Below are 25582 nucleotides of genomic sequence, written 5' to 3'. Positions count from 1 at the left end.
TCCTTTATTTACCTATTTCTTTCTTGTTTATTTTTTTGGCTAGATTTATCTAGTTCTGAGTCGGTCCCCACTAGAATAGTTTTACTGTCTAGTTCCTCTTGAAGTTTATTTAATTTCTCTTAAAAAGTTGGAGACTATATCATTTGGTTTATGTTTAGTACTGACATTACTTCATTTTCTATTGTACCTTTTAACAAGATGTAATTTCCTTCCTTATCTCTTTTCATTAGATCTATTTTTGTTGTAGCTTTGTCTGAGATCATGATTGCTATTCCTGCTTTTATTAACTTCAGCTGAAGCACAATAGATTCTGTTCCATCCCCTTACCTTTACTATGTGTGTGCTTCTCTGACTCAAATGTGTTTCTTATAAACAACATATCATAGGATTCTTGTTTTAAATCCACTCTATTTGCTTCTGTTTTATGGGTGAGTTCATCCCATTCACATTCACAGTTATGATTACCATCTGCATATTCCCTGTCATTTTATTTTCCTCTTTTGTCCCCCCACCTCCTTTCACTCTGCCCTTCCTCACATGTATACTGCTTTTTATCACCCACCCCCAATTTTCCATCCCTTATATTTCTCCCTTTCCCACCCCATCCCTATATTATTCATCTCCTACTTCTATAGGGTAAGATAGGATTCTATGCCCCTATGAGTATGGTTATTACTCCTTCTCTGAATCAATTTGAATGAGGGTAAGGTTTAAGCATTGCTCATCACCACCCTCATCCTCTCCTCCACTATAATATTTTTTGCACACCTTTAGGTGATATAATTTACCTCATTTTACCTCTTTTCTTCTTCTTTTCTTTCAGTGCAATCCTCTTTTTTCCTCTTGAATTTTTTTTTGCATATCATGTGATCCTAAACAGGTTACTCCTTCACCCTTTGTCTATGTATATTCCTTCAAAATCTTCTAATGGTAAAAAAAAATTGAAAGTAACAAATATTAACTTTCCATGTAGGAATATAAACAGTTCAATCTTATGGAATCCTATAAAATTTCCTCTTTATTATTTCCCTTTTATTGCTTCTCTTGAGTCTTGTATTTGGTTACCAAATTTTCTGCTTAATTCTGGTCTTTTCATCAGAAATCTATTTTATTAAATGACCATTTCCTCCCCCCAAAGAATATATTTATTTTTGCTGGGTAGGTGATTCTTGGTTGTAAAAATAGTTCCTTTGTCTTCCAGAATATCATATTCCAATTCTTCTGATCCTTTAATGTAGAACCTGCTAAGACTTGTGTAATCCTGCCTGTGGCTCCATGATATCCAAATTGTTTTTTTTTACTAGCTGTTTGCAGTATTTTCTTCTTAGCTCAGGAGCTCTTGAATTTGGGTACACTATCCCTGGGAGGTGTCATTTAGGGATTTATTTCAGGAGATATAGGTGGATTCTTTTAAACAGTTTTCTTTGATAATTTCTTGTAATATAATATCTAGGTTTTTTTTTTATTGTGACTTTCACATAGTCCAATAATTCTTAGATTCTCTCTCTTGGATCTATTTTCTAGATCAGTTGTTTTTTCAATGAGCCATTTCATATTTTCTATTTTTTTCATTCTTTGAATTTTGTTTTATTATTTCTTGATGTCTCATAGGTCATTAGTTTCTATTTGTCTAATTCTAATTTTTAAAGAATGATTATCTTCTATGAACTTTTGAGCCTCCTTTTCCAGTCAATTCTACTCCTTAAGAAACTCTTTTCATTGGATTTTTGTGTCTCATTTTCCATTTGGTTAATTCTAATTTTTAAGCTTTTTCACCCCATTATTTTCATTTCTATTTCCCATTTTTCTTCTGCGTCTATTATTTGATTTTTCAATTCCTTTTTGAGCTCTCCCCCCCCTTTTATTTATTTATTTATTTGCTTTTAAATTTTATTTAATTAGTTAATTTAGAATACTTTTCCATGGTTACAAGATTCATGTTCTTTCTCTCCCTTCCCGCCAATCCCCTCCCATAGCTGATGCGCAATCCCACTAGGTTTTACATGTGTCATTGATCAAGACCCAGGCTCTTCCAGAGCCTGAGAGCGATTCCCTTTTTTCTTTGAAGTTTTATGAGTAACTGTTTTGATTTCACTGTCACCTTCTAACTCTATGTCTTTCTCTTCTGTGTCTCCACAATAATTTTTTATGGCTAGTTTTTTTTTTAACTGTTTGCTCATTTTCCCAGCTTTTTTCCCCCTCTAACTTTTACTTTTATCTTAAAGATGTGCTCTTTACATGGAGGTATGTTTTACATGATAACAAAAATGAAATTTTTTAAAATGATGAGCTCTTTTCTCAGGGTAGAAGGGGCACTCTCTTAAATTTTAGTTTTTCTTTGTTGCTATCCTCAGATCTAGTTCTAGGTTTCTGCAAGTGTCAGTTCTTCCAAGTTGACATGATGGATTATGGGGTGGGAACTGAAAGCCATCTACCACTGCTGATTTAGTCTCATCTAGAGACTGCCAATGACTTACAGGGCTCAGAGCACTGTGAGCTACCTTGTACTTTGGCTCAGGGCCTCACCTCAAGTTCAAGCAGAGGCTCTGGATCTTAGTCTGGGCTTACACAGGTCAGGTGCACTGTAGACTGACTTGCCCTGGGCTTGGGGCTTCACTGCAGGCTTGGAAAGGGCTCTGGGCCTATCCTTAGACTGCCTTGTGTTGGGGTTCCTTTGGGGTTCAGGTCTTCACTGCAGGGTTGGGCAGAGGCTTAGAGCCTCACTCTAGGCTTACCCCAGCCTTATGCACTGTCAATTGCCGTGTGACAAGATTAGGGCCTCTCCTTAGGCTTTGTGCTACAGTTTTAGGCCTCACTGGAGTCTTGTGCTGTGGCCTGGAACTTCAAGGGATAGCTGTGTAGATAGGGTATTTTGCTGTTGTCTTAAGCAGGGTCTCAGGGTTCTGAAGTTGATTTGGGAGCAGTAGTTAGGGGTTGGGCAGCTTATACTCCTTAGTCAAAGGCTTTGCTTTCAGCTGTACTTCCCGTTCACCCAAGTGAAATAGACCCTCTCTACCTACCTTCCAATTTGTTTTTTGTTGGAGAGTTTCTTCACTCTGTCCCCTTGTTGGTTCTGTTCCTTCAATATCATTTTGAGGCATTATTTGAATTTGATTTGACAGGATTCTCACTGCAGTTCCAGCTTTCCATGTTTCTACTCTACTCTTTTGGCTCTACTCCCTTTCAATTTTAGTTTTTAAGAAATTCTTTTCCTCAATGAATTTTCATATATCTTTTCCCATGTGGCCAACACTGCCTTTTTAGGATTTCTTCTTGTCAGTGAATTTTTGTATACCTTTTTTACATTTGGCTAATACTACTTTTTAAGGACTTCTCCTCAGTGTATTTTTATGTTAATTGGCCCATTCTGTTTTTTAAGATATTACTGTGTCTTCTTTTCCTGTGCTTCCTTTACCAAGTTCTTGACTCTTTTTTTCATGATTTTCTTATATCACTCTCATTTCTTTTTCAAAATTCCCCCCCCCCCCCGTGTCTCTCTCTCTCTCTCTCTCTCTCTCTCTCTCTCTCTCTCTCTCTCTCTCTCTCTCTCCCTTAATTTCTCTTCCAGAAATTCTTCTTGGGCTTGGGACCAATTCATATTTTCCTTTCAAGCTTTGGATGCAGCAGTATTGGCTTTGCTGTCTTCCACTGAGTTTGTGTTTTGGTCTTCCCTGTGACAAAAGTAATTTTCTATGTTGAGTTTCTTATTTTTTTTTGTTTGTTTGCTCATTTCCAGCCTTTTTCTTGTCTTTAACTTTAACTAGTGTTAAAGTTTGGCTCTGTTCCTCTGGTGAAAGAGGCATTGTCTCAATCTTCAGGTTCTTTGTGTAGCAACCTTCAGAGGTAACTCCTGGAAAATATAAGATTTCAGTTTTTCTAAGGAGAAATGATCTAAGGAGAGGTATGTTTAATACTCTCTTGGCCTGTGGTCAGGTCAGTGAATGACCACAAGCATTCTTTTCTGCGTTGGAATTGTGACGAGGGTTTCTTGCTTCCTTGGGGCTGTGGCCTAAATCTACACATAGGCAATGCAATAGAATCCTGCATCCAGAGCCACCAAAGGGACCCCTGTAATCTTCTGAGCAGTTGTCAGACCCCCTTATCATCTGTGGTTGAGAGTTCTGGAAGATTTTACATTGACTCAACTACTGCCAAGTTCTGTGTTGGCTTGGGGAGGTACAGCCTGCTTTTGTGTGCTGGTCTGCACTCTACTCCTGCTCTGGCACCACACACATTTCATATTGACCTTCTAAGTTGGTTAGGGCTAAAAAATTGTTTCACCTGGAACTTCAAAGGGTGTTGCGGTTGTCTTAAGCAGGATCTCAGGGTTTTGAAGTTGGCTTGGGACCAGATTCAGAATCTGGAGCAGTAGTTTTCATGGGTTTTGTTGCTCCAGAATTCATTTTGAGGGGTTATATCAAAGCTGTTTGAAGGGTAATTTGATAGATATCAGGCTGGTCCTTGTATGTTCTCCATTTTGGTTCTATCCCCTCCTTTTTGTTTTTTTGCAGGAGTGGAGAACTATATATGGGAACAGATAAAACTTTTTTGACATATTGCTTAGTTTTATTGAATTGTTTTCTCTTAATTCTTTGTTATGAGATTTTTTTGGGAGAGGGAAAGAGATACACTTGGAAATAGAGGTGATATAAAAAAAGATAATAAAAGTTATTTAAAACATAAACCATACAAAACACATGTTCTAGCAGAGGCAGCATATTGTAGTAGATAGAAAACTGTCCTTAGAACTGAGAAGATTCAGATTCAAGTCCTGTTTCTGGTATGTTGACTTCATGATACCAGTTAAGTCATTTAACCTCTGGGTGCTCTAAAGAATGCAAGTTATATAGATAAGGTACAGATCTGCATTGGTAGAGGAGAATTTCCTCACAGGGAGTTCCTTATACTGATGAAATGAAAGGTCTGCTCTAGAACTCCAAAGGAGAAAGCATATGAAATCCCTAACAGATAAGAAGGGAAATGCAAATAAAAACAAGTCTAGGTAGCTATGAGTGAATTGGCTCAACTGTTCTGGAAAGCAGTTTGGAAAATGTGGCAAAAAATGTCCATATTTTTTGATCCAGAGATCTCTCAGGGAGGCACCCCCACCAAGTTAAAAGACAGAAAGAAAGGTCCCATCTATCATAAATTCATAGCACCTTTTTTTGTAGGATCAAACAACTCAGCAAGTGTCCATTAATTATTGGACCTTTTAACAAACTGTGGTCTTTAAATATAATCAGATTTAAGAATCATTAAAAATCAACAATCATTTTACAAAGAGCTAAGTCAATTGTACAAAAAATCAAGCTATTCTCCAATTGATAAATGGGCAAGGGACATGAACAGGCAGTTCTCAGCCAAAGAAATCAAAACTATTAATAAGCACAAGAAAAAGTGCTCTACATCTCTTATAATCAGAGAGATGCAAATCAAAACAACTCTGAGGTATCACCTCACACCTAGCAGATTGGCTAACATGACAGCTATGGAAATATGAATGCTGGAGGGGATGTGACAAAGTAGGGACATTAATGCATTGCTGGTGGAGTTGTGAATTGATCCAACCATTCTGGAGGGCAATTTGGAACTATGCCCAAAGGGCGATAAAAGACTGTCTGCCCTTTGATCCAGCCATAGCACTGCTGGGTTTGTACCCCAAAGAGATAATAAGGAAAAAGACTTGTACAAGAATATTCATAGGTACACTCTTTGTGGTGGCCAAAAATTGGAAAATGAGGGGATGCTCTTTAATTGGGGAATGGCTGAACAAATTGTGGTATATGTTGGTGATGGAATACTATTGTGCTCAAAGGAATAATAAAGTGGAGGAATTCCATGGAGACTGGAACAACCTCCAGGAAGTGATGCAGAGCGAAAGGAGCAGAACCAGGAAAACATTATACACAGAGACTGATACACTGTGGTACAATCGAAGGTAATGGACTTCTCCATTAGTGTCAATGCAATGTCACTGAACAATCTGCAAGGATCTAAAAAACACTATCCACAAGCAGAGGATAAACTGGGAGTAAAAACACCGATAAAAAGCAACTGCTTGACTACAGGGATTAAGGGGATATGACTGAGGAGAGACTCTAAATGAACACTCTAATGCAAATATCAACAACAATGGAAATGGGTTCGAATCAGGGACACATGTGATACCCAGTGAAATCACATGTTGTCTATGGGAGAGATGGGGGGGGAGGAAAAGAAAATGATCTTTGTTTCTAATGAATAATGTTTGGAAATGACCAAATAAAATAATGTTTAAAAAAAATCAACAATCATAAACAATTTAGAGGAACTTGGCAAAACATGGGAACTCATGCAAAGTGAAATAAACAGAATCAGGAAAACAATATTCACAATGACCATAGCAATGTAAATGGAAGATTACAATGAAAGAAAATGGAATACTTTGGAACTATAATGGCCAGGCTTGGTCCCAGAGAATAGATAAGGATCAGTACCTCTCCAAAAAAAAAAAAAGATTGCACTAAAAAATATCCTGTTTTCCTTTCCTGCAGAGGTGGGAAACTAGAATGTGAAATTATATATATATATATATATATATATATATATATATATATATATATATATATATATATATAGTCAAGCATAATCAATATTTTGGTTGGTTTTGCCGAGCTATTTTTTCTGTCTTTTAAAACCTATTAGGTAGAGTTTGGTAGATACAAGAGACAGGATATATTTGGAAATAAATGTTATTTTAAAAGGGACATCATTAAAAAAATTAAGCAAAAAGACACTTAGAATGCTTAAAAGAGAGGTAGAAAAGGGAGAAACTAAGGATAATGTAAGAAGTACAGCAAGTTAAAGTATAAAAACACTACAACACACTTCCTTATTACAGTTTTTTTGTTGTTTTTTTTTTACTTTCAACTTTAGTATTAAGTTTAAGACAGAAGAACAGAAAGGGCTAGGCAATTGGGCTTAAAAGTAACTTGCCCAGCATCACACAACTAGGAAATACCTGGGCCAAACTGAACCCAGGTCTTCCTGCCTCCAGGTTTAATGCTCTATCTACTCTGCTGCCTAGGCCTCATTCCTTATTATTACTGAAGACCCTGTCACCCTCTTAGTTCCCCAGGCTCCCAACCTAGATGATATCCTCAGTTCCTATTTCTCACTCCCTCCGTATCCAATCTGTTTCAAAGGCCTGTTAATTTTACCTTTCCAACATCTTTTGAATATACACCATTTTCTCCTCTTATACTGCCTCCACTCTGGTATAGGCCTCATCATCTCATACCTGGACTGTTGCCATATCCTATCATTGGTTCAGCTTGCCTTATTAAAGTCTGTCCCCTCCAGACCATTCTCCCTTCAACTCCTAAAGTGATTTCCCTAAATTGAAGGTCCAATCCCATCTCTCTACTCAGTTAACTCCAGTGGTTCCCTATCATCTCCAGGATCAAATACAAAATCTTCTATCATGCTAAGTTTTTCATGACCCTTGTCCAAACCTTTCCAGACTCCTTATACCTTCTACCTCCCAAGCACTCTTCCATCTAGAGACATTGGCCTCTTGTTTCTTCGTTGAACAGGACACTCCATCACTCAGCTCTGGACATTTTATTTGGCTATCCCCCAATGCCTGGAAAGTTCTCCCTCCTCAACCCTGCCTTCTGACTTCTCTAGCTTCCTTTAAGTCCCAGTTAAAACCTTATCTTCTTCAAGAAGCCTTTCCCAAACCCTTTTAATCCCAGTGTCTTCCCTCTGTTGAATATTTCCTTATTTCTTCTGTATGTAGATTGTTTGTACATATTTATTTACATTTAGATTCATTAGATTGTGAATTCCTCAAGGATAGGAATTGTCTAGCCATTCTTTATATTCCCAGGCTTAGCACAGTGCCTAGCACATAGCAAACACAATAAATGTTTACTGACTGATTAACTAGATGGTTCTATTCCTACCTGTCTAACCAATCCTTCTCATTATATTTTGCCAGCTCATTAACCATGACATAATCCCTAATTTTGGGTGTTCCCCAAGGCTGTCTTGGGCCCTTTTCTCTCTATACTCTCTTGATGATCTCATTAGCTCCCTTCAGTTTAAATTATCATCTCTAGGCAGATGACTAACTAATATGTGTGCATGTACACACATATACACACACTATATATCCTAGGGACATCTAAAATTCAATGTGTACAAAACAGAATTTAGCTTTTCTATCAAACATCCCTTTTCCAAGCTTAGCTATTTTTGTCCAAGGCACCATTCTTCCCTGCTCTCATATTAGTAACTTCAGCATTATCCTTGATACCTTATTATGTGACATCCCGCATATTTAGTCAGTTGCCCAATATTGTTATTTCTAATTTGACACATTCTTTTTAAAAAAATCCTTACCTTCCATCTTAGAATCAATGTTATATATTGGTTCTGTAAACCTTAAAATTTCTTAGACTTGTGAATATTGGAAATTTCACCATTGGAAGGTTTCATACTTGTAGGGAATTTGGTTTTCTGTAGGAGAGGGAACATGAGAAACTGGGATTGCAGGGGAAGGGTTTTGGGGATTAAATTCAGTCAAGATTTGCACTGCACGAGAGAAGCAGTCTGTTAACTGGGCTATAGGGAAGGTGTTTTTCCATCTCTATTTCAGGGAAGGAAATTTCCTCATTCAAAGGTTCAGAAACAGGTCTGTTTCTGGTAGAGTGGGTGTTTGCCAATTGATCCTGTAAGAAACAGTTCCAAGGCAGAAGGGCTAGGCAATGGGGATTATGTGACTTGCCCAGGATCACACAGCTAGGAAGTATCTGAGGTCACATTTGAACCCAGGACCTCCCATCTCTAGGCCTGACTCTCAATCCACTAAGATACTAGCTGTCCCTGACATCATTCTTTATTCACAATCTACCACACATTAACCTATCCCAACCTTCCCCCCTTAACTTCCTTGATCTTTTCCCCAAGCTATTGCAAGTCTATTAATTAGTTTCTTTGTTACTGCTGGCAAAGCAATTTTCTTGCAGATCAGATCATTTTTCTCCCCTACTCAATAAACTCCAGTGGCTCCCTATTGTCTCTAGGATATAATATAAACTTCTCTGTTTACTTTTTTTTTCTTAACTTTTATCTTCTGTCTTAATAACAACTCTAAGGGCAAGGCAAAGGGAGCTAAGTGACTTGCCCAGAGTCATACAGTTAGCAAGTATCTGAATCTAAATTTGAACCCAAGTCCTCCTGAGGGCAGGTCTGGCACTCTATCAACTGAGCCACCTAACTACCCCTTCTGTTTACTTTTTAAAAGTTCTTCACAACTTGGTCCCAATCTATCTTTCTAAACTTTCCATACACTGCTCCCTACTCCTACACTCCATGATCACCTCCCTCTGTTCTTAATCCTCAATCCTTCACCTATTTCCTTCATGTCTTTCCATTGAAAGGTCTGAGGCCCTCTGTATGTCCTCTGTATTTCTGCTTTATAGAATACCATCCTTCAATATGGAGCTTTAGGATCACCTTCCACGTGAATCCTTTCTTGATTTTTCGAACTGTAAGTATATTTAAATTCTTTGTATTTGTTTGCATTTATTCTTTGTATCTCCCCCCAAACCCTAAACTCAGTGTGGATAGGGTTTTCTTTTTTATTCGTTGTATTTCTATTCCCAACAACAACAAAAGCACAGTGCCTGGCACATAATAGTAGCTTAATAAATGCCTGCAGATTGACTGATTTCTGATTACTATTAAAAAGTTAGTTGGAAAACATCTGAGAAACTGAGTTCAAGGATTAGAAGGGCAAATTGATCAAAATCTCTTTCCTTTCAGTTGCTTATAAAAATCAATAAACCTATCTCATGTATTTTAACTGAAACTAGTAAAACCCATTTTTTCCCTACAACAGATGTTGGTAATTGATGTTAGCATAGGAAATCTTGTTTTTTCATCTGTAAAATGGGGAAGTTCAATGCTGCTTCACAATTCTAAGTATATGATTCTATAACATCTGTGACAGAAATCTGAATAACAGATAATAGACAGGAGAGACATCACTTCTCAGATCACAGGGTACTATTCTTTAACTCACTATACAACATCATTTACAAAATCTTGCCTGCTCTCTATTCAAATCTTCAATCAAGGCCACCTTTGATATATATATATATACACACACATATATATGTACATACATATATATATATATGCATGTGTATATATATACAAATATATATATTTCCAAGAAGGATTTTGTGGAGATAGGGGAGTAGGCATATGGGTTGATAGCTATACATATATTATCTCATTTAATTCTCATAGTAACTCTGTGATATGGAAAATGTTATTTTTCCCATTTTTACAAATGGGAAAACTGAGATTGGGAAAGATTAGGTGCTTTATTGAAGGTGGCAAGGCTACTGTCTGTGGCAGGAAGTAAAACTAAGGTATTCCTTACTCCAAGTCCTGTACTCAATCAATTGTACCACTTTAGAGTATGTCTAAAGAATCATTCTGTTACACCAGTGATCAATCCAGAACTAGTCACTTTTAGCATGAATCTTCTCTTGAGTATACTTTATATAGCCCAACTACTCTTGTCCTTATTTTTTCTTTAGTGCAAATTTTACGCATGCAGCACATTTGAGATTGTAATATATATTTTTTTAAAACCCTTACCTTCCGTCTTGGAGTCAATACTGTGTATTGGCTCCAAGGCAGAAGAGTGGTAAGGGCTAGGCAATGGGGGTCAAGTGACTTGCCCAGGGTCACACAGCTGGGAAGTGTCTGAGGCCAGATTTGAACCTAGGACCTCCCATCTCTAGGACTGGCTCTCAATCCACTGAACTACCCAGCTGCCCCCTTGAGATTGTAATATTAACAGTTCAAATGTGGTAGTTCTACTGTCATTGAAGGAGAAAATAATTTGGTATTAAAAAATCTTGACAGATCTTTGACATTTTCCATTTTTTTCATTTTTCTATCTTGTTTTACACTAAAATGTCTTTGGGATTATCTAGCTTATTTCATTCTCTTGTCATTGCCATCCAGAATATTTGTACAAATAAAAAATTTATTCTAAACTGTTGTTGACCTTGGCTGCCATAATTTTCTGCTTAGTAAGGAGAGCAAGTGTTTGCTGACTAAAATGTGGCAATTCATATATATACACCAGTTAAACTTCTACAGTAAATGTGGATCTTCTGTATTGATGTCTGCTTTCCTACCCATTTCTCATTAAAAAATATCATCAACTTAGTCAAATTTACATCACCTCAATCTCTCACTGTCTTTCTTTTAAAAAACTATTCTAACTTATTATTAATTTTTATCATTGCTTTAAGAAGTTTGGTGGTCTGTTGTACACAGCAAATTGGGAAGTGACTATTGGAAATGAGTTATTTTCTGAGAGTTAAAAAATAATTATTGTCATTTTTGTTATGTTATTAAACATTCACTAAGATTCTAAAATCTCCTCTTGAAGAAAGTGTTCATGATATATTATTGAAAGACTTTGGAATCAACTATAGTTCTTTATCCTCTTTCATTCCTTAGTCCTTTCTGAGCCATGAGCCATCTTTCACTATACTTATGTTTGCACTGAAGTCAAAGAGTTTTAAAGTATATGCTGATTTAATTTAGAATGCTCTGCAACATGAGCTGCAATCATTTTCATAGTCCTGGTTGCAAAAGTTTATCAAAGTTATTGAAAGCCAACATAACAGTTTCCCATGCTTTTCTAAGGAGAACCTGAAGTCATGCAGCAGAAAAAAAAATTGGAATTGTAGGATAGTTCTATTACTAAATACCTGTGTAATCTTGGACAAGTCACTTAAGCTTTGTAGGCCTCAGTTTCCTCATCTGTAAAATGAGAATTTTGGATTAGATGACTTCTAAGGTTCTTTCCAGCTGTATCTTTGCAATTCTATGTTCGTTATGTTTAGCTAAAATTTTCTTTTGCTTTCTGGTTGTTATTGATTTCCCCCTAATTAACTGTATATTCATGTTGTATATAGGATAGCTCCAAAGTCTTAGTGTAGTTTTAATTTAGTACCTTAAAAGACAAGATTTATTAACATTTAGAGTATCAATATACTCTAATAAATATTTATTAGCATTTAGAGTATCACCAAATTAATATTTATAGATGGTTGCTCATTGGACAAAGATTTCACAAACTGAGTGCTTACAGTTGATAATCTATGTGGCATCCCAGATATATTCTAATCTTGAAAGTATTATTAATGTATCAATATTGTAACCTATGTGCTCATGTACCAGACTCATGGGCCTATTATTTCTTGATCATTGTATTTGATTGGTACTCTATTCATTCTGACCACTCTCCAAACCTACAATCCAAAGGTTGGGAGAATTCCTGGGTAGGACATTAGCTGCCACTGGGTCCTAGCTCATACCTTGACAGACCAGATTACCTACCAGGCCACATGTTTGATTAATCTCCTCCTCTTTGATCTTGTGGTTGTCAGTTGAGCCAATGTTAAATCTCATGCCATGTCACATGTTCATTAGCTACCTCCCATTCTCTCTCTCTCTCTCTCTCTCTCTCTCTCTCTCTCTCTCTCTCTCTCTCTCTCTCTCTCTCTCTCTCTCTCTCTCTCTCTCTCTCTCTCTCTCTCTCCCCCCCCCCCCCCCCTTCTCAGGTGTCCACCTGAGAAGATATTAATTTGTAGCTGCAGGCAGTTACAATCTAAAACCTGTGCTGTTCTGGGCACTGTATGCCCCCTTTTCTATTCCTCTGGCCGAGGTACTATAGAAATCGAATAGGGTCTGCACACAACCATAGAACATTTTGTATTTTTCTTTGTTTCATGGGTTACAATGATCCAAAAATTTAACATCAAATAACTAGTCTAAAGTTTAAGAGGAAAATATACAAATAAGATCATAAGATTGAGAACTCAAAAGGGTCCTTGTAAATAAAGTCTATTCCCATTATTTTATAGAATAGGAAACTGAGGTTAAGTGACCAAGCTTTCAGAGGTTCAGAACCAAGAATCCTCACAGTTATACTGGATTTGTCACTTTAATTATAGCCTATGCTAAGACTATTAGCAGTTGACTGAATGTAATGATATTCATCACTAGTCACTGGGTTTTGGCTCATCGATATGGCAAGGTCTGACAATGAATTGTCCTTATCTATTTTAGTACTACCTGATTGGCTCACTAATCACTGATTGACAAACAAATGGTCCACAACTCAGGCTACATTATCTTGTTTGAAAGTTCCTCTAAAAAGTATCCCAGAGGACTTAATCTACTTTTGGGGCTATTTTTAAGAAGTCTCCTACTATGGATAAATAAGGGAAAGAGAAGGTTGTAAGTGTCAGGGTAAAATATATCTGTATGCAAAGAGAATGCAACTTAAAAAAAGTATAAATGTCTTATTAGTACATCATAGAAATTAATATTTTATTTATTTATTTTAAAACCCTCTAAACTTTTCTATCTTAGAAATGACACTAAGTATAGATTCCAAGACAGAAAAGTGGTAAGAACTAGGTAACTGGGATTAAGTGACTCGCCCAGGGTCACACAGGAAGGGTCTGAGGCCCTATTTGGACAGGTCTTCCTGACTCCAGACCTGGTTCTCTATCCATTGAGCCATCTAGTTGCCCCTGAAGTTGATATTTTATTAATGAATCTGTGTCAGAATGCATTCTCATATGACATTTTACATAAGAGGGACTAAAGTATGTCTTTATAAGTGTCAGACTCAAGATTAGGAGAAAAGTTAGAACAAAGAAAATCTTATATTACAGTTTAAAAAAAGGCATAAATGTATAGGATGAATTTGGAAGGGACAAATTAAAGCAAGGCAAGGTAGAATAGTGTATTCATTTTCAGAGTGATTAATTAGTATCTGAATTCAATTGCTTGTTTTTCTCAGATGTGTCTGTAGACACTGAAAAACTCAACATACACAAAATAGAACTTTTTATCTTCCCTCTTACACACCACACCCTAACCTTACCTTTTTTTCAAACTTTTCTGTATCTATTAAAGGAACCACTAGTCTTTTAGTCTCCCAAATTCATGACCTTGAATCTTAAAGTCATACTTAACTCCTCCCTCTCCTTCAATCCAAATAGCTAATAAGTTGACAAGTCTTGTCAATTTTACCTTGATGACAATTCTCATATTAATTTTTCCACCCCACTCAAAGTCCATGACCCCAGTTAAGGCTCTCATCAGACTTTTTTTTAAGAAGTAAATACATCACAAAATTGATCATATCAGAAATCCCAATGATATTCCAAAGCCCAAAGTATGAAAAAGAAAAAAAACCTTACCTGTGGAAAAAGTAATAAAAACTTTATTTTTAATCATTAAAAACTATAAATAACCAGTGTGGCTAATGATTGATGAATACCTGAGTCAATTATGCTATATTAATGTACCATAATAATATGATCTCCTAATAAAGGATATACATGAGGATCAGAATTAAATATGTTGACACGCAAAATTATGAAAGTGAGGTTAGAGTAATAAGAACTATCATAAACATTGTTTACAATTCTATTTAAAAAAAAACAAAAGAGGGGGCAGCTGGGTAGTTCAGTGGATTGAAAGCCAGGTCTAGAGAAGGGAGGTTCTGGGTTCAAAGGTGACCTCAGACACTTCCCAGCTGTGTGCCCCTGGGCAAGTCACTTAAACCCCATTGCCTAGCCCTTACCATTCTTCTGCCTTGGAACCAATACACAGTATTGATTCCAAGATGGAAGGTAAGAGTTTACAAAAAACAACAACAACAAAAACAAACCAAAAAAACCCCAAACGGAACACAGGCATATTTGGATGGGGCCAATACACATTGTTTTTAAAAATTGAAATTGTATTAATTGTACTTTTAATCAAACTCTCTCAAATTTTCAACTTCTTCCCATCAAATAGATTATCCTTTTCTACTGTCTCAAATCCTCACTCACTCTACAATGTGGCTTCCGACCTCATTGATAACTCAAACTGCTCTTGCCAAAGTTAATTCTTTTCCCAATTTCCAAATCCTGTGGCGTCTTTTCAGTCCTAATCTCTTTTAACCTCTTTGCTGCATATGACACTGTTGACTGACCACTTTTACTTCCTGTTTACTCTGCTCTTTGGGTTTTTGTGACATTACACTCCCCAGGTTCTTCTCCTTCCTGTCTGACTACTTTTCATTTTCCTTTGCTGCATTCTCATATAGCATTTTACAAATGAAGGACTAAAGTATATGTCTTTATATGATAAGAATCAAATTAGGAGAAAAGTTAGGACAAAGAAAATCTTATGTTAACATTTATAAAGGTATATTTATCAACACAATGCCTCCCTAATTGTGAATATTCCCCATGATTCTGTCCTGGGCCTTCTTCTCTCTCAACACTCTTGGTAACCTCATTGGCTGTCATGAGTTTAACTGCCATATCTATGCAGGTAACTGCCAGATTTATATATCCAGCCCTAATTCCCCTCTGAGTTTTAATCCTACACCGCCAATTGCCTATTGGGAATTTCAAACTGGACAGCCCAGAGACATTTCAAACTCAGCATGTCTAAACCTGAATTTATCTTTTCCTTTAAGCCTTCCTCACTTACAAACTTCCCTATTTCTGGTGAAGCCACCACCATCCTTCCAGGTTTCCAGGTTTGTAACCATAGCAATATCCTACTCTCTCTCATCACTCATATCCAGTAGTTGCCAATCTTGCCATTTTTACCTTCACAACATCTGTCTCATCAGACCCCTCCTCTACTCAGAAAGCTACATTTCAGGTCTCCTTACTCTTTTCTCTGCCTCAATTCTCTCCACACTCCAGTTCATTCCATACATTGCTGTCCAAGTAATTCTACTTAAGCACAGATTTATGATTCCTCCTCAGGTGACTCCTCAAGTCTTCTAACTCTACAGTAGCTTCCTATTGCCTCTAGAATAAAATTCAAACTCCTTTATTTTGCACTTAAAGCCCTCTACAACCCGATCTCTATTGCTGTTTCCAGACTCATACATTACTTCCCTTCCACATCAGAGGATCCACCCAAATTGTGTCCCCGGAATTCATACCCCCTCAGATAGCCTTATATGTCCCTTACCCTACTTTTTTCACTTCTTACAATCCCTCTCTTTAAGATACAACTCAAGCATGGTCTTCTGCATGAAACCTTTTCTAATTCTGCCAATTGCTATTGTCCTTCTTCCCCAAATCCCTTGTTTCAACTACTTTGTATACATTTGTAGTTATTTACTTTATGTTTGTTATATATTGTCACATGTGTATGTGTGTATAATACATGTGTGTTATATGCACATATGTATGAATGAATGTGTGTATTCTTGTTATTTCCCTTCATAGTATATAAACTGCTTTGTGTGTGTAGGGATTATTTCAATATTTATATTTATATTCTCAGCCTAGCAAAGTGCCTTGGCAGGATCTTAATAAATACTTATTGACTGTGATTGTCCCTGGCAAGTTTTTAAGACAGTAAGTTGCAGAATATATTGTTGCTGGGGGCAGCTGGGTAGCTCAGTGGATTGAGAACCAGGCCTAGAGACGGGAGGTCCTAGGTTCAAATCCGGCCTCAGCCACTTCCTAGCTGTGTGACCCTGGGCAAGTCACTTGACCCCCATTGCCTAGCCCTTACCACTCTTCTGCCTTGGAGCCAATACACAGTATTGACTCCAAGACGGAAGGTAAGGGTTTAAAAAAAAAAAAAGAATATATTGTTGCTTATCTGCAGTGATAGAGTCTCCTCATTCATTACAGCAATAAAATCTTAAGTCTTAACTAATTACCCAGGCACACAAATTTATTCCTTTCCATATAAACATGGGCTTACAGATATATTTATGTATATAAACATACTGGTATATAAACATTTATGTGTATGTATATACATGATATCATTACCACATAGATGAGAGAGATCTCTCCTGAGACTATTCTAGGAAAGAAGGCCTAGAAGTCTTTGTTTCCCTCTGAAAAGAGAGCAAAAATATTACTTAAAAATGTTAAAATTATGGAATCAAATCAAATTAAATATTGCTTCACTTATATACAGGTAGGGGACTATCCTAATATAGATTTGATTATGAAGTTATTGAAAATGTCAGTTTCTTTCTATTTACACTAGTTTTAACAGTTTACAGTTGAGGAGTAGAAGTTTTCCTCCTTCCCCCAAAAGAGATTTCTCTAGGCTTTAGGGCTATCAACACCATTCCTTTTGGGGTTTGGGGTTTTCAGTTCCCATATAGCTTAAAGCAGGGATTCTTAACCTGGGATCTGTGGAATCGAATTCAAGGGAGTGGTGTCCTTGAACTTGGATGGGAAATGTTACATGTTTATTTCAACATAACTGGTTTCCTTTGTAATCCTATGTATTTTAATTTATATATTTAAGACACTATTGTGACACCCCAAAGTTCACGGGTGGAATCCACCACAATTGGAGGGGATGAAAAGCCCACTGGCCCAAAACCCTGATGAAGGAAAAAGAGCAGGGGCAGATGAGGAGTGGGAAGCTTTCCTTACTACCCATAATCCTCTTCTCGGACTTCCGGAAGAGGCCGGGCTGTAGACAAATGGAGGCAGGTCAGATTTCACCCTCCACCCCCGAGGAGGGGCTATCTCATCAGGTTTTGGACCACATACACTGGGAGGGCACATCCTCTTGCCTTCGGCCTCGCATTATAGTCCTTCCCTAAAGGAGCTCTATTCCGTGGGAGAGTTAGGGATGCGGTGGCACGCTCTATTCCTTGGGAGAGTTAGGGATGCGGTGGCACTAACTTATTCCACCAGATGGATGGAGGGTAGGGTAGTGCGGCAGGAAAGAAGACGACGGAGGAATAGATTCCCGGAACCCAGAGCCTCCATATTTTTTTTTTCGGGGGCGGGGTTGAGGGAAAGACTTGGGGTCATGCCTCGTCTAAAGGAGAGCGATTCCACACACTCACCGACAGGGGTCGTAGCGTCAACGCTTCTCCCTCATCCCGGAAGGGGGCGCACGGTGGTGCTCCTTCGGCTAAGGCTCTGGGTGGCTTACTTCTCTTCTGCACTGAGTCGATTTCCGGTCCTCTAGCAGTCACTTCCGGGGGCTCGTTGCGCCGCCTTGGAGAGACTGGTAATCCCTGCAGATCGGCTGCCGCGGCTCGGGGCTAAGGACCTCACAGATCCTTTGGATGGGGCGGCCTCTGCCCCTGCGATGCGGGCGATGCTCGAGGACGATTCTGAATCCCAGGAATGTGAGGCAAAGGGCGCTGGAGCTACGGGGTTACCACCGCCACCTGCCATAGACTTCCCCCAGGAGGGATCGGACATCCGATATGATGGTGAGCGAACTTGGTTGTTTAGGCCAGAGTACCCGGGCATTGAGGACGCCTGTGTCCCACAAGGTTGGTGGTGGGAATAGATAAAAACAGAATAAAGCAAAACAAAACCCTAGTTAGCCGAAGCTCAGATCTTTACCTCCTCTCTCCTGGCACACCGTAGAAACTTAATTTTAGTTTGGTGATCCAAAAGCTTTTTTCCTCCAAATCTCAGTTCTCCTTACCCCCCCACCCCCATACAAACAGACATACTTCTCTTTCTGTTCTTTTGCTAGACTTGTTTGAACTTTGTGCGTTTGTCCAGGAGGTTCAAGATAGTTTGAGATAAAGGAACCAGATAAATTGACCTATGCAAAACCCAGAGACCAAGAAATGGAGATACTTCCAGCATGAAGGAATGAAGGAAAACACATTTTTTACTGCTGAGGTCAAAGATAAATAAAGAATTTTTTTTAGTAATGATGTTGTCCCCAGGCCCTTGGTATTTGAACATTTAAAAAATAGAGTTTTTTATTGTGCTCTAGGGTATTTATACTGAAAAGTTCATGCCAGAGTTATCTTTGGACAGTCACAACAGCTATTTAGCTTTACTGTTCAGTTCATGTTTTCGTTTGCTTCCTTGACAATGATGTAACTAGAGACTACTTAGAGGGATGCAGTAAATAATCCACTCAGCTTTATCAATTGTAAAATATTCCCCCAAATAAACGCATTAGTTTGTGCCAGGAGCTATGGTTTTTTCACAGTTTTGGTAAACTCTTTATCTTAAGAAGTTTATAATCCAGAGGAGAAAGGTGACAAACACAGTTATGACATCATCAAGTAGTACAACAAACCTATTCTATATAAAACATGAGGCAGATTGGAGAACTCAGCTGAAAAATTGAACAAGTTCAATTATTTTAGTATTTGTTAGTTAAGGAATATGTCATATAAGCAACTGACAGTTGCTATGCTTTTAGGTGGCATTTGAAATGAAGAACATTCAGGCCAGGTTTTACTGGAGTTTGAATAAAATGCCTTTATAGAATTTATAAAAAAGATTTTTTTGTTTAAGCTGTATAGTAAATGGCATAATGTATACTGCAAATATAATAATCAAAAATTCAGGGTTTTTTTTTAATGCTCTTGTAGCAGTAAATGCAGGGAACATAAATTGACTTACCCTGAGTTATTTAATAAGAAGAGTATATCTTAAAATAATATTGTCTAGTTGTATTTATATGACACCTTACATAAGTTCTTCACCTATGAAAGGAAATAAAAGAGAATATGTATATACTTGGTATTTTAAAGGAGAGTCAGAATGGTATAATGGACAGAATAATGGTTATGAAATCAGAAGACTTGAATTTTGAGTTTGGCTTAATAACTTGTGTGACCTTACTCTGAGTTTTGGTTTCTTAAAAAGTAAAATTCTAACTGGATGACCTTTAAAGCTCTAAATCTATAATTCATTATTTCCATTTGTAAGAGGGAAAATTGCAAAATTTATCTTTATTTTTAATGGACAAGTAAGATGACAAGTTTAAATGAATTTCCAAAAACGTAAAGCCTTTTAGATAATCCAAAAAAGCAGTTCATCTGTAAACATGTAAGTATACCTTGTGTGTAGTCTTGTGATAAGGTTTTCTGTGCACTTAAGATTACTTCTGAAAGTAGTGAACTATGATAAAATTGTAAAAAAAAATTTTGTGAGGGTTATTAATAGTACTGTTGAATTTACATAGAATCTATTCCTCATGTTCCTCAGAGTATGCATAAACATTCTTTTAAAATTTTATGCTCTAGAAAGTAAATACAAAAGTGTCTTTCTATTTTCTAAGATGAAGAAACTAATGCCAAGAATTTATCCAAGGTTCCTTAATAAGAGAGTAATACATAATAATATTAGCTTTTCCTACTTTTTTTTTATCAACCACAACTCTTAATAAAAAGACTGTGTAACGAATTGTTGTTAATATCCACAAGAGCAGTACTAAATTCTTTCTTGTATTTGTGTTGGAGCTCATAGATTTAGAGCTATAAAGTATTTTACGAGGTAATCTAGGCCACCTTCCTCATTTGCATCGTCTAGCTGGCCTAGTCTAGAAGTTTACCCAAGTTACAGCAAATTAGGTGCTGTGGTTCTGCCTTTATTAACTTCTGAGAGCCATAACAGTGGCTTGTAAAAATATCAACTTTCTGCAATAACTCAATTTTATATAGCATTTCAGGCTTTCAAAACACTTTTCTCAAAACTGTGTGAGATGGGCATATTTAAATTTAGTTATCCCCTCTTTTAAAGATGAGAAAACTTAGATTTATAGAGATTAAATGACTTGCCTGCTGTCACACAGGTAGTAAGTAATATAGCTGCAGGGTCTTGAACTAAGACCTTAGATTTAAAATCTAGTGTTCTGTCCACTGTAGTACAATTTGTTTTATGATAAGAGCTTCCATTTATTTAGTGCTTTTCTGTGAACTCATTTAGCTCTCACAACACCCTATGAACATATTTCAGATGAGAAAATTTAAACTCATAACATTAAGCAGAATACTAACTAGTATTGCTTCTTTCCCACATCACAAGGAAACCTGTCTCCTCTTCCCTTTCAACAATTGTTAAGAGAGTCATCTACCACTACTTACGTTTCCTTGATACTAGTTTCTTCTTAACATCCTGCCAATGTCTTTTTTGCCTTTATGACTCCATAAATGAACTTAGCCTTTCTATTTTCAGTCTTTATCCTTCCTATCCTTTCTTCACATTGTTAACAGCTTAATCTTCCTTATGTATAAATCTGATTTTGTTACGCCTATTCTTAAAACTCTTCCATAAAGTCCAATAAAACTCTTTAGCCTGTCATTTAAGACAACAATGCCCTTTTATTCTTATCACTTGCTATTTTCCACATTATCTTTTCCCCAATTGTACTTCTATGATCCCTGCTCTCTACTTTTCTGGCAATGCCTTTACTATGAATGGAATGCTTTCTGTGCCTTCTTCCTAAATTTCATCTTGGCAAAGTCTAACCTATCCATCAAGACCTATACTCATATGCCACTTCATGAAGATTTTCCTGATTCCTTCACCAGCCCTTCACCCACTCTCAGTATTTATTTTTCTTTCAATGGGTCCTAATTAGTAGGCTTATAGATCTAGAGATGTCAGGGACACTGGGACCATCTGGTCTAACCCCTACACTTTTTATATGTGGAAATTGAAGCCCAGGAAGATTAAGGGACTTGACCTAGGTCACATAGGTAGTGTCAGAGTTAGGTTCTGAACTTAGGGCCTCTGACTCCAGAGGAGAGCCAGGGTCCTTTCACAGTACCTTATACTGATACTGTTCGTTTGAAGAGATTTATTTAATAAATGGCACAGGACTTGGAGTCATAAGACTTGGCCTTTAGCACAGACTGACACTTGCTAGCTTTTTGACTTGAGATTCTTTGGAACCTTGAACTTTAATTTGCAAAATGAAGATAATTTTACTTGCTATAGCTATCTCAAAGTGACTTTACAAGGAAAGTGTATAGTAAATAGGCACTCTGTAGATGTGAACAGCTGATATTGTTATTTAGTGTATCATTTCTCTGCTACTGAATTATTATTCTTTGAAAGCAAGGGTAATTTTAAATTTAACCTTTCTTTGTTCAGGATGTGCTCTATACACAGTAGACACATATACATGCTTACAGTAATAGTTATAAAATGTCAGAGCTGAAAGAGAATTTAGAAGTAAATCTAGGTTAACCCCTTTATTTTACAGATGAGGAATTGGGACTTACAAGTTAAAATTGACAGTAAGTGGCAGAGGCAGAATTTGAGCCTGGTTCTCAAATCTAAGGCCAACTCAGGACTCTTTCCACTCTATGATGATGTTGATTTGAATTAAAAACTGCTCTCCCCAAGTTTCCAGTGACCTCTAAGTGAAATCCAGTGCCCTCTTTGCAGTTCTTGTTTCTGAACCTCTTAGCTGCATTTGATCTCATTGACTGCCAGGTTTCTTGAACTTTCTTTTTTTTCTTTAACATTTGTCCCATTTTCCCTTCTGCTACTGTTTGCTTTATTTCCCCTTAGATCTTCTGTTCTTTCTCTTGATACACTTAACCATAAAGTATGTCACTGTGGTTTCAACTAATCAATGTATTTAAATACCAAAATTTCTATCCTATGTAACTGTTGTACCTGGGATCCTTTCTTGTTTTGCCACTAAGCTATAGGATAGTTTTACTTGACTGTCGCTGACACCTGACATTTTGAAAGTGGAGTACATCTTCTTACAAAGTTATTGATTCCCAGTTTCTCAGTGTTACTATCTTGCAAGTTTCCCAAGGTTGGGGAAGTCTTGGTGTTATCTCTCCCATTCTCTCTAGTTAATCCATTTCTAAGACTTTGAGTTTTCCTCTTATGTATCTTTTGAATTTTTATTTCCACATGTACTGCAATAGTTTCCTAGTTTGTATCTCAGTTTAGTCTCAAATCCCACAAAACCATTTTTAGCTTAGTTATTAGAACATTTGTACTTATGTATACTTTATTATTTAGCTCTTCTATTTCAGTTGACAGTGGCTCTCTGTAGTTCATTATATGAAATAGAAACTTCTCTGCTTAGTGTTCAAAGCTTTCTACCAAATGCTCCCCAATCACACTAACTTTATTTCTTATGTATTTCTCAACATGGAATTATGCTAAGCAAATCTGCTTATTATCTCTCACTTAATTGTTGCTATTCTCATGCCTCTGTTAATTTAATTCTTCATCCCTCCCCCTCACATGCCCTCCTACTTCTCCTTCAGGTTGTGTTCTTCTTTTACAATGCACCTCAGATCTTTTGCAAGGACATTTTCCCTTATTTAACATCACTTTCTTCTGACTTCTTTTATTCTTATCTCCAGACTTAAGTGTTTAATAATGTGTGCATTATTATTTGTTCACATTTGTATTTTTTTATCATCACAGAAAATATTTTCAGTTTATTTAAAATTGGTATTCTTTTTTTACATTTTTAGAATCTGATGTTCCTGCAGAACTCCAGGCTGTGAGAGGACCTCTACCACACTCGACTTTTCCCTCTGCAGTTGCAAACCAACTATTGCTTGTTTCTTTGTTAGAACACTTGAGCCATGTTCATGAATCAGACCCCCGTCGTTCAAGACAAGTGTTCACATGTTAGTACTTCATGTTAACTAAAGTTTGTAAAAACCAGTTAATATGTTGTTTTTGTGTTGGAGGTTCGATAAGTAGTTTTTGTTTTAGATAATTTGATGTGAAGTAGGTATCTAAGAAAGATATGACTGGGCTAAGAAAGTATATATAATTGTGAAGACCTAGCATGCTTTTTGTAACATATAAAAGAGTATTTAAAGTCTTGCACAAAATCCTGTATTATCTATATATACTCAAAATTTTTTCATTTGTATCTGTACTACTGATATTCATACATTATTACTAGGACATCTCTTGTGAATTAGGAAATGAGCATGTTTTTAAAAACCTGAATGCTGAGGCAGTTAAAAAAATATGCTATATATTTATATATAAGAATAGATGAAAAAGAACTAAGCAATTTGTTTCTAGTAGAACTACAAGTACTTCATTTGTAGAAGCTATAGAACATAGAGGGAAAAAAGCAGATAGGTTTCCAGTCTCCTAGTTTAAATTCAGTTTCAGTGAAATGGCCAAAGACAAAGGATAAACTACCAGGAAAGTCATAGTTTTGCCATGTTGTTTTAGAGGTGAGCACTTTTGCATTTACAAAGGGAATCCTGTTTTAAAGAAATTTAAACATCAATTCTTAAACTAGAAACTACAGTAAAAATACTCTATTATTTATTTTTAGAAAAATGCTCTTGTTATTGTATTGCAAATGCTGACAAATTAAGGTAGGGAAGGTGGATCATTCAAAGGGAACATTTTGCAGATCCCAAAGCCCCTGAGAGGTACTGTTTCAGGTGGTAATTTTTTTTTAAACCCATACCTTATTGGTTCCAAGGCAGAAGAATGGTAAGGGCTAGGCAATGAGGGTCCAGTGACTTGCCCAGGGTCATATAGCTAGGACGTGTCTGAGGCCAGATTTAAACCTAGGACCTCCCATCCCTAGGCCCGGCTCTCAATTCACTGAGCCACCCAGATGCCCCTGGAGTTGGTAAATTTTGATAAAATTTGCTGTACCGATGTCATAAAAATAATATTGATAAGGGCTTCTCTACTATATGTAAAATTAGTCTTTTGATATAAAGATATGCAGCATAATATAATTTGTTAAAATGAGTCTAGCCAAACTAATTATGCTCTGTCTTTGTCAGATGAAAGTTAAGTTGACTTATTAGAAACTTGTAGTCTCCAAATTGTATGTATATTTGAGATCTTGGTTTAATCTTCACCACTCACCCTCATTATTAAAAAAATTTATATTATATTGGCTAAAGAAAAGAATAATTAGTACAATATTCTCTCATTTCTACTAATTTGTTTAAACTTAGTTTGCTTGCCTTCATTATAGTTATAAATGTCAATGAATGATAATGTATCTTAAAATCTATAAATGTATTTAATTTTGTTTACATTTTATAGTCTATCATTAGACTGAAGCAGTAGTTTTGTATATTGATAAAAGCAAATTAATTGAACTAATTGTTCTTTCTCTTAAAAGATGATAGTTCCAAAAGTGTTTTTAGCTGTCATAAAAATATGTTTATATTTTTGTATACACACATATGTATGTGAATATATACTTATGTGTATTTGTGACTATCTCATGTATGTATATGTGCACATCCAGTCACAGTATATATATTTATCCAAATTTTATCTGTTCTTTAAAAGTTATAGTTTACATTCATATAACTCCTTAAAATACATAAAGTACATCTTACCTTTTGAGGTTGTCAATGTAGAAATAATTTTAAAATGTAGTCTTGTTTCTTTGTGCCATTATTGTCACATTTTCTATTAAAATAATTATTTTTTCTATATTTTTTATAGTACTTTGCCAGACTTTTACCAAAATGGGACTGTTGTCTTCTTTTGCCTGCAGTGAAGAATTTAGTTCTTTGAGGCTGCATCATAACAAGGCTATTACTGAATTAATGAGAATAGCTAAGCAGAGAGTTCTTGAGGTAATTCTTGTCCTCTTGGTTATTTTCAATTATACTATTTGAATTTAAAGTAAAAATTTTGTGTCAAAATACCTTGAAATCTCCATGTGCAGATAATAACGCTATAAAAATAAAAGGAAATCAGGAACATTGCCAATACTTTTTCTTGAGTAAAACAGCTGCCCT

At 36.5% G+C, this 25582-nt stretch overlaps 2 protein-coding genes across 5 annotated transcripts in view; one reads left to right on the top strand and one right to left on the bottom strand.

Moving 5' to 3' along the window:
- Window positions 1-605: 605 nt before the first annotated feature.
- ANKRD61 (ankyrin repeat domain 61) overlaps window positions 606-25582 on the bottom strand; it is a 42953-nt gene continuing 17976 nt past the window's right edge. The window contains exon 3 of the mRNA XM_056804360.1: window positions 606-924. Within this exon, the coding sequence (XP_056660338.1) occupies window positions 915-924 (10 nt within the window). The 3' untranslated portion in view covers window positions 606-914. The remainder of the gene's footprint in view (window positions 925-25582) is intronic.
- The window catches only part of EIF2AK1 (eukaryotic translation initiation factor 2 alpha kinase 1), a 40400-nt gene continuing 32349 nt past the window's right edge, over window positions 17532-25582 (top strand). The window contains exons 1-3 of one of the 4 annotated variants that reach the window (XM_001377529.4): window positions 17532-18313; window positions 23309-23467; window positions 25284-25417. In XM_001377529.4, the coding sequence (XP_001377566.2) occupies window positions 18187-18313; window positions 23309-23467; window positions 25284-25417 (420 nt within the window). In that variant the 5' untranslated portion in view covers window positions 17532-18186. The remainder of the gene's footprint in view (window positions 18314-23308; window positions 23468-25283; window positions 25418-25582) is intronic. The other 3 variants (XM_056804356.1, XM_007498266.3, XM_056804355.1) reach the window with 3 other exon arrangements.

The sequence above is a fragment of the Monodelphis domestica genome, chromosome 7 (assembly GCF_027887165.1).
Source record: "Monodelphis domestica isolate mMonDom1 chromosome 7, mMonDom1.pri, whole genome shotgun sequence".
NCBI classification, from domain to species: domain Eukaryota; kingdom Metazoa; phylum Chordata; class Mammalia; order Didelphimorphia; family Didelphidae; genus Monodelphis; species Monodelphis domestica.
Note: the sequence above shows the minus strand (reverse complement) of the source record. Positions and strands in the feature narration are given on the sequence as shown.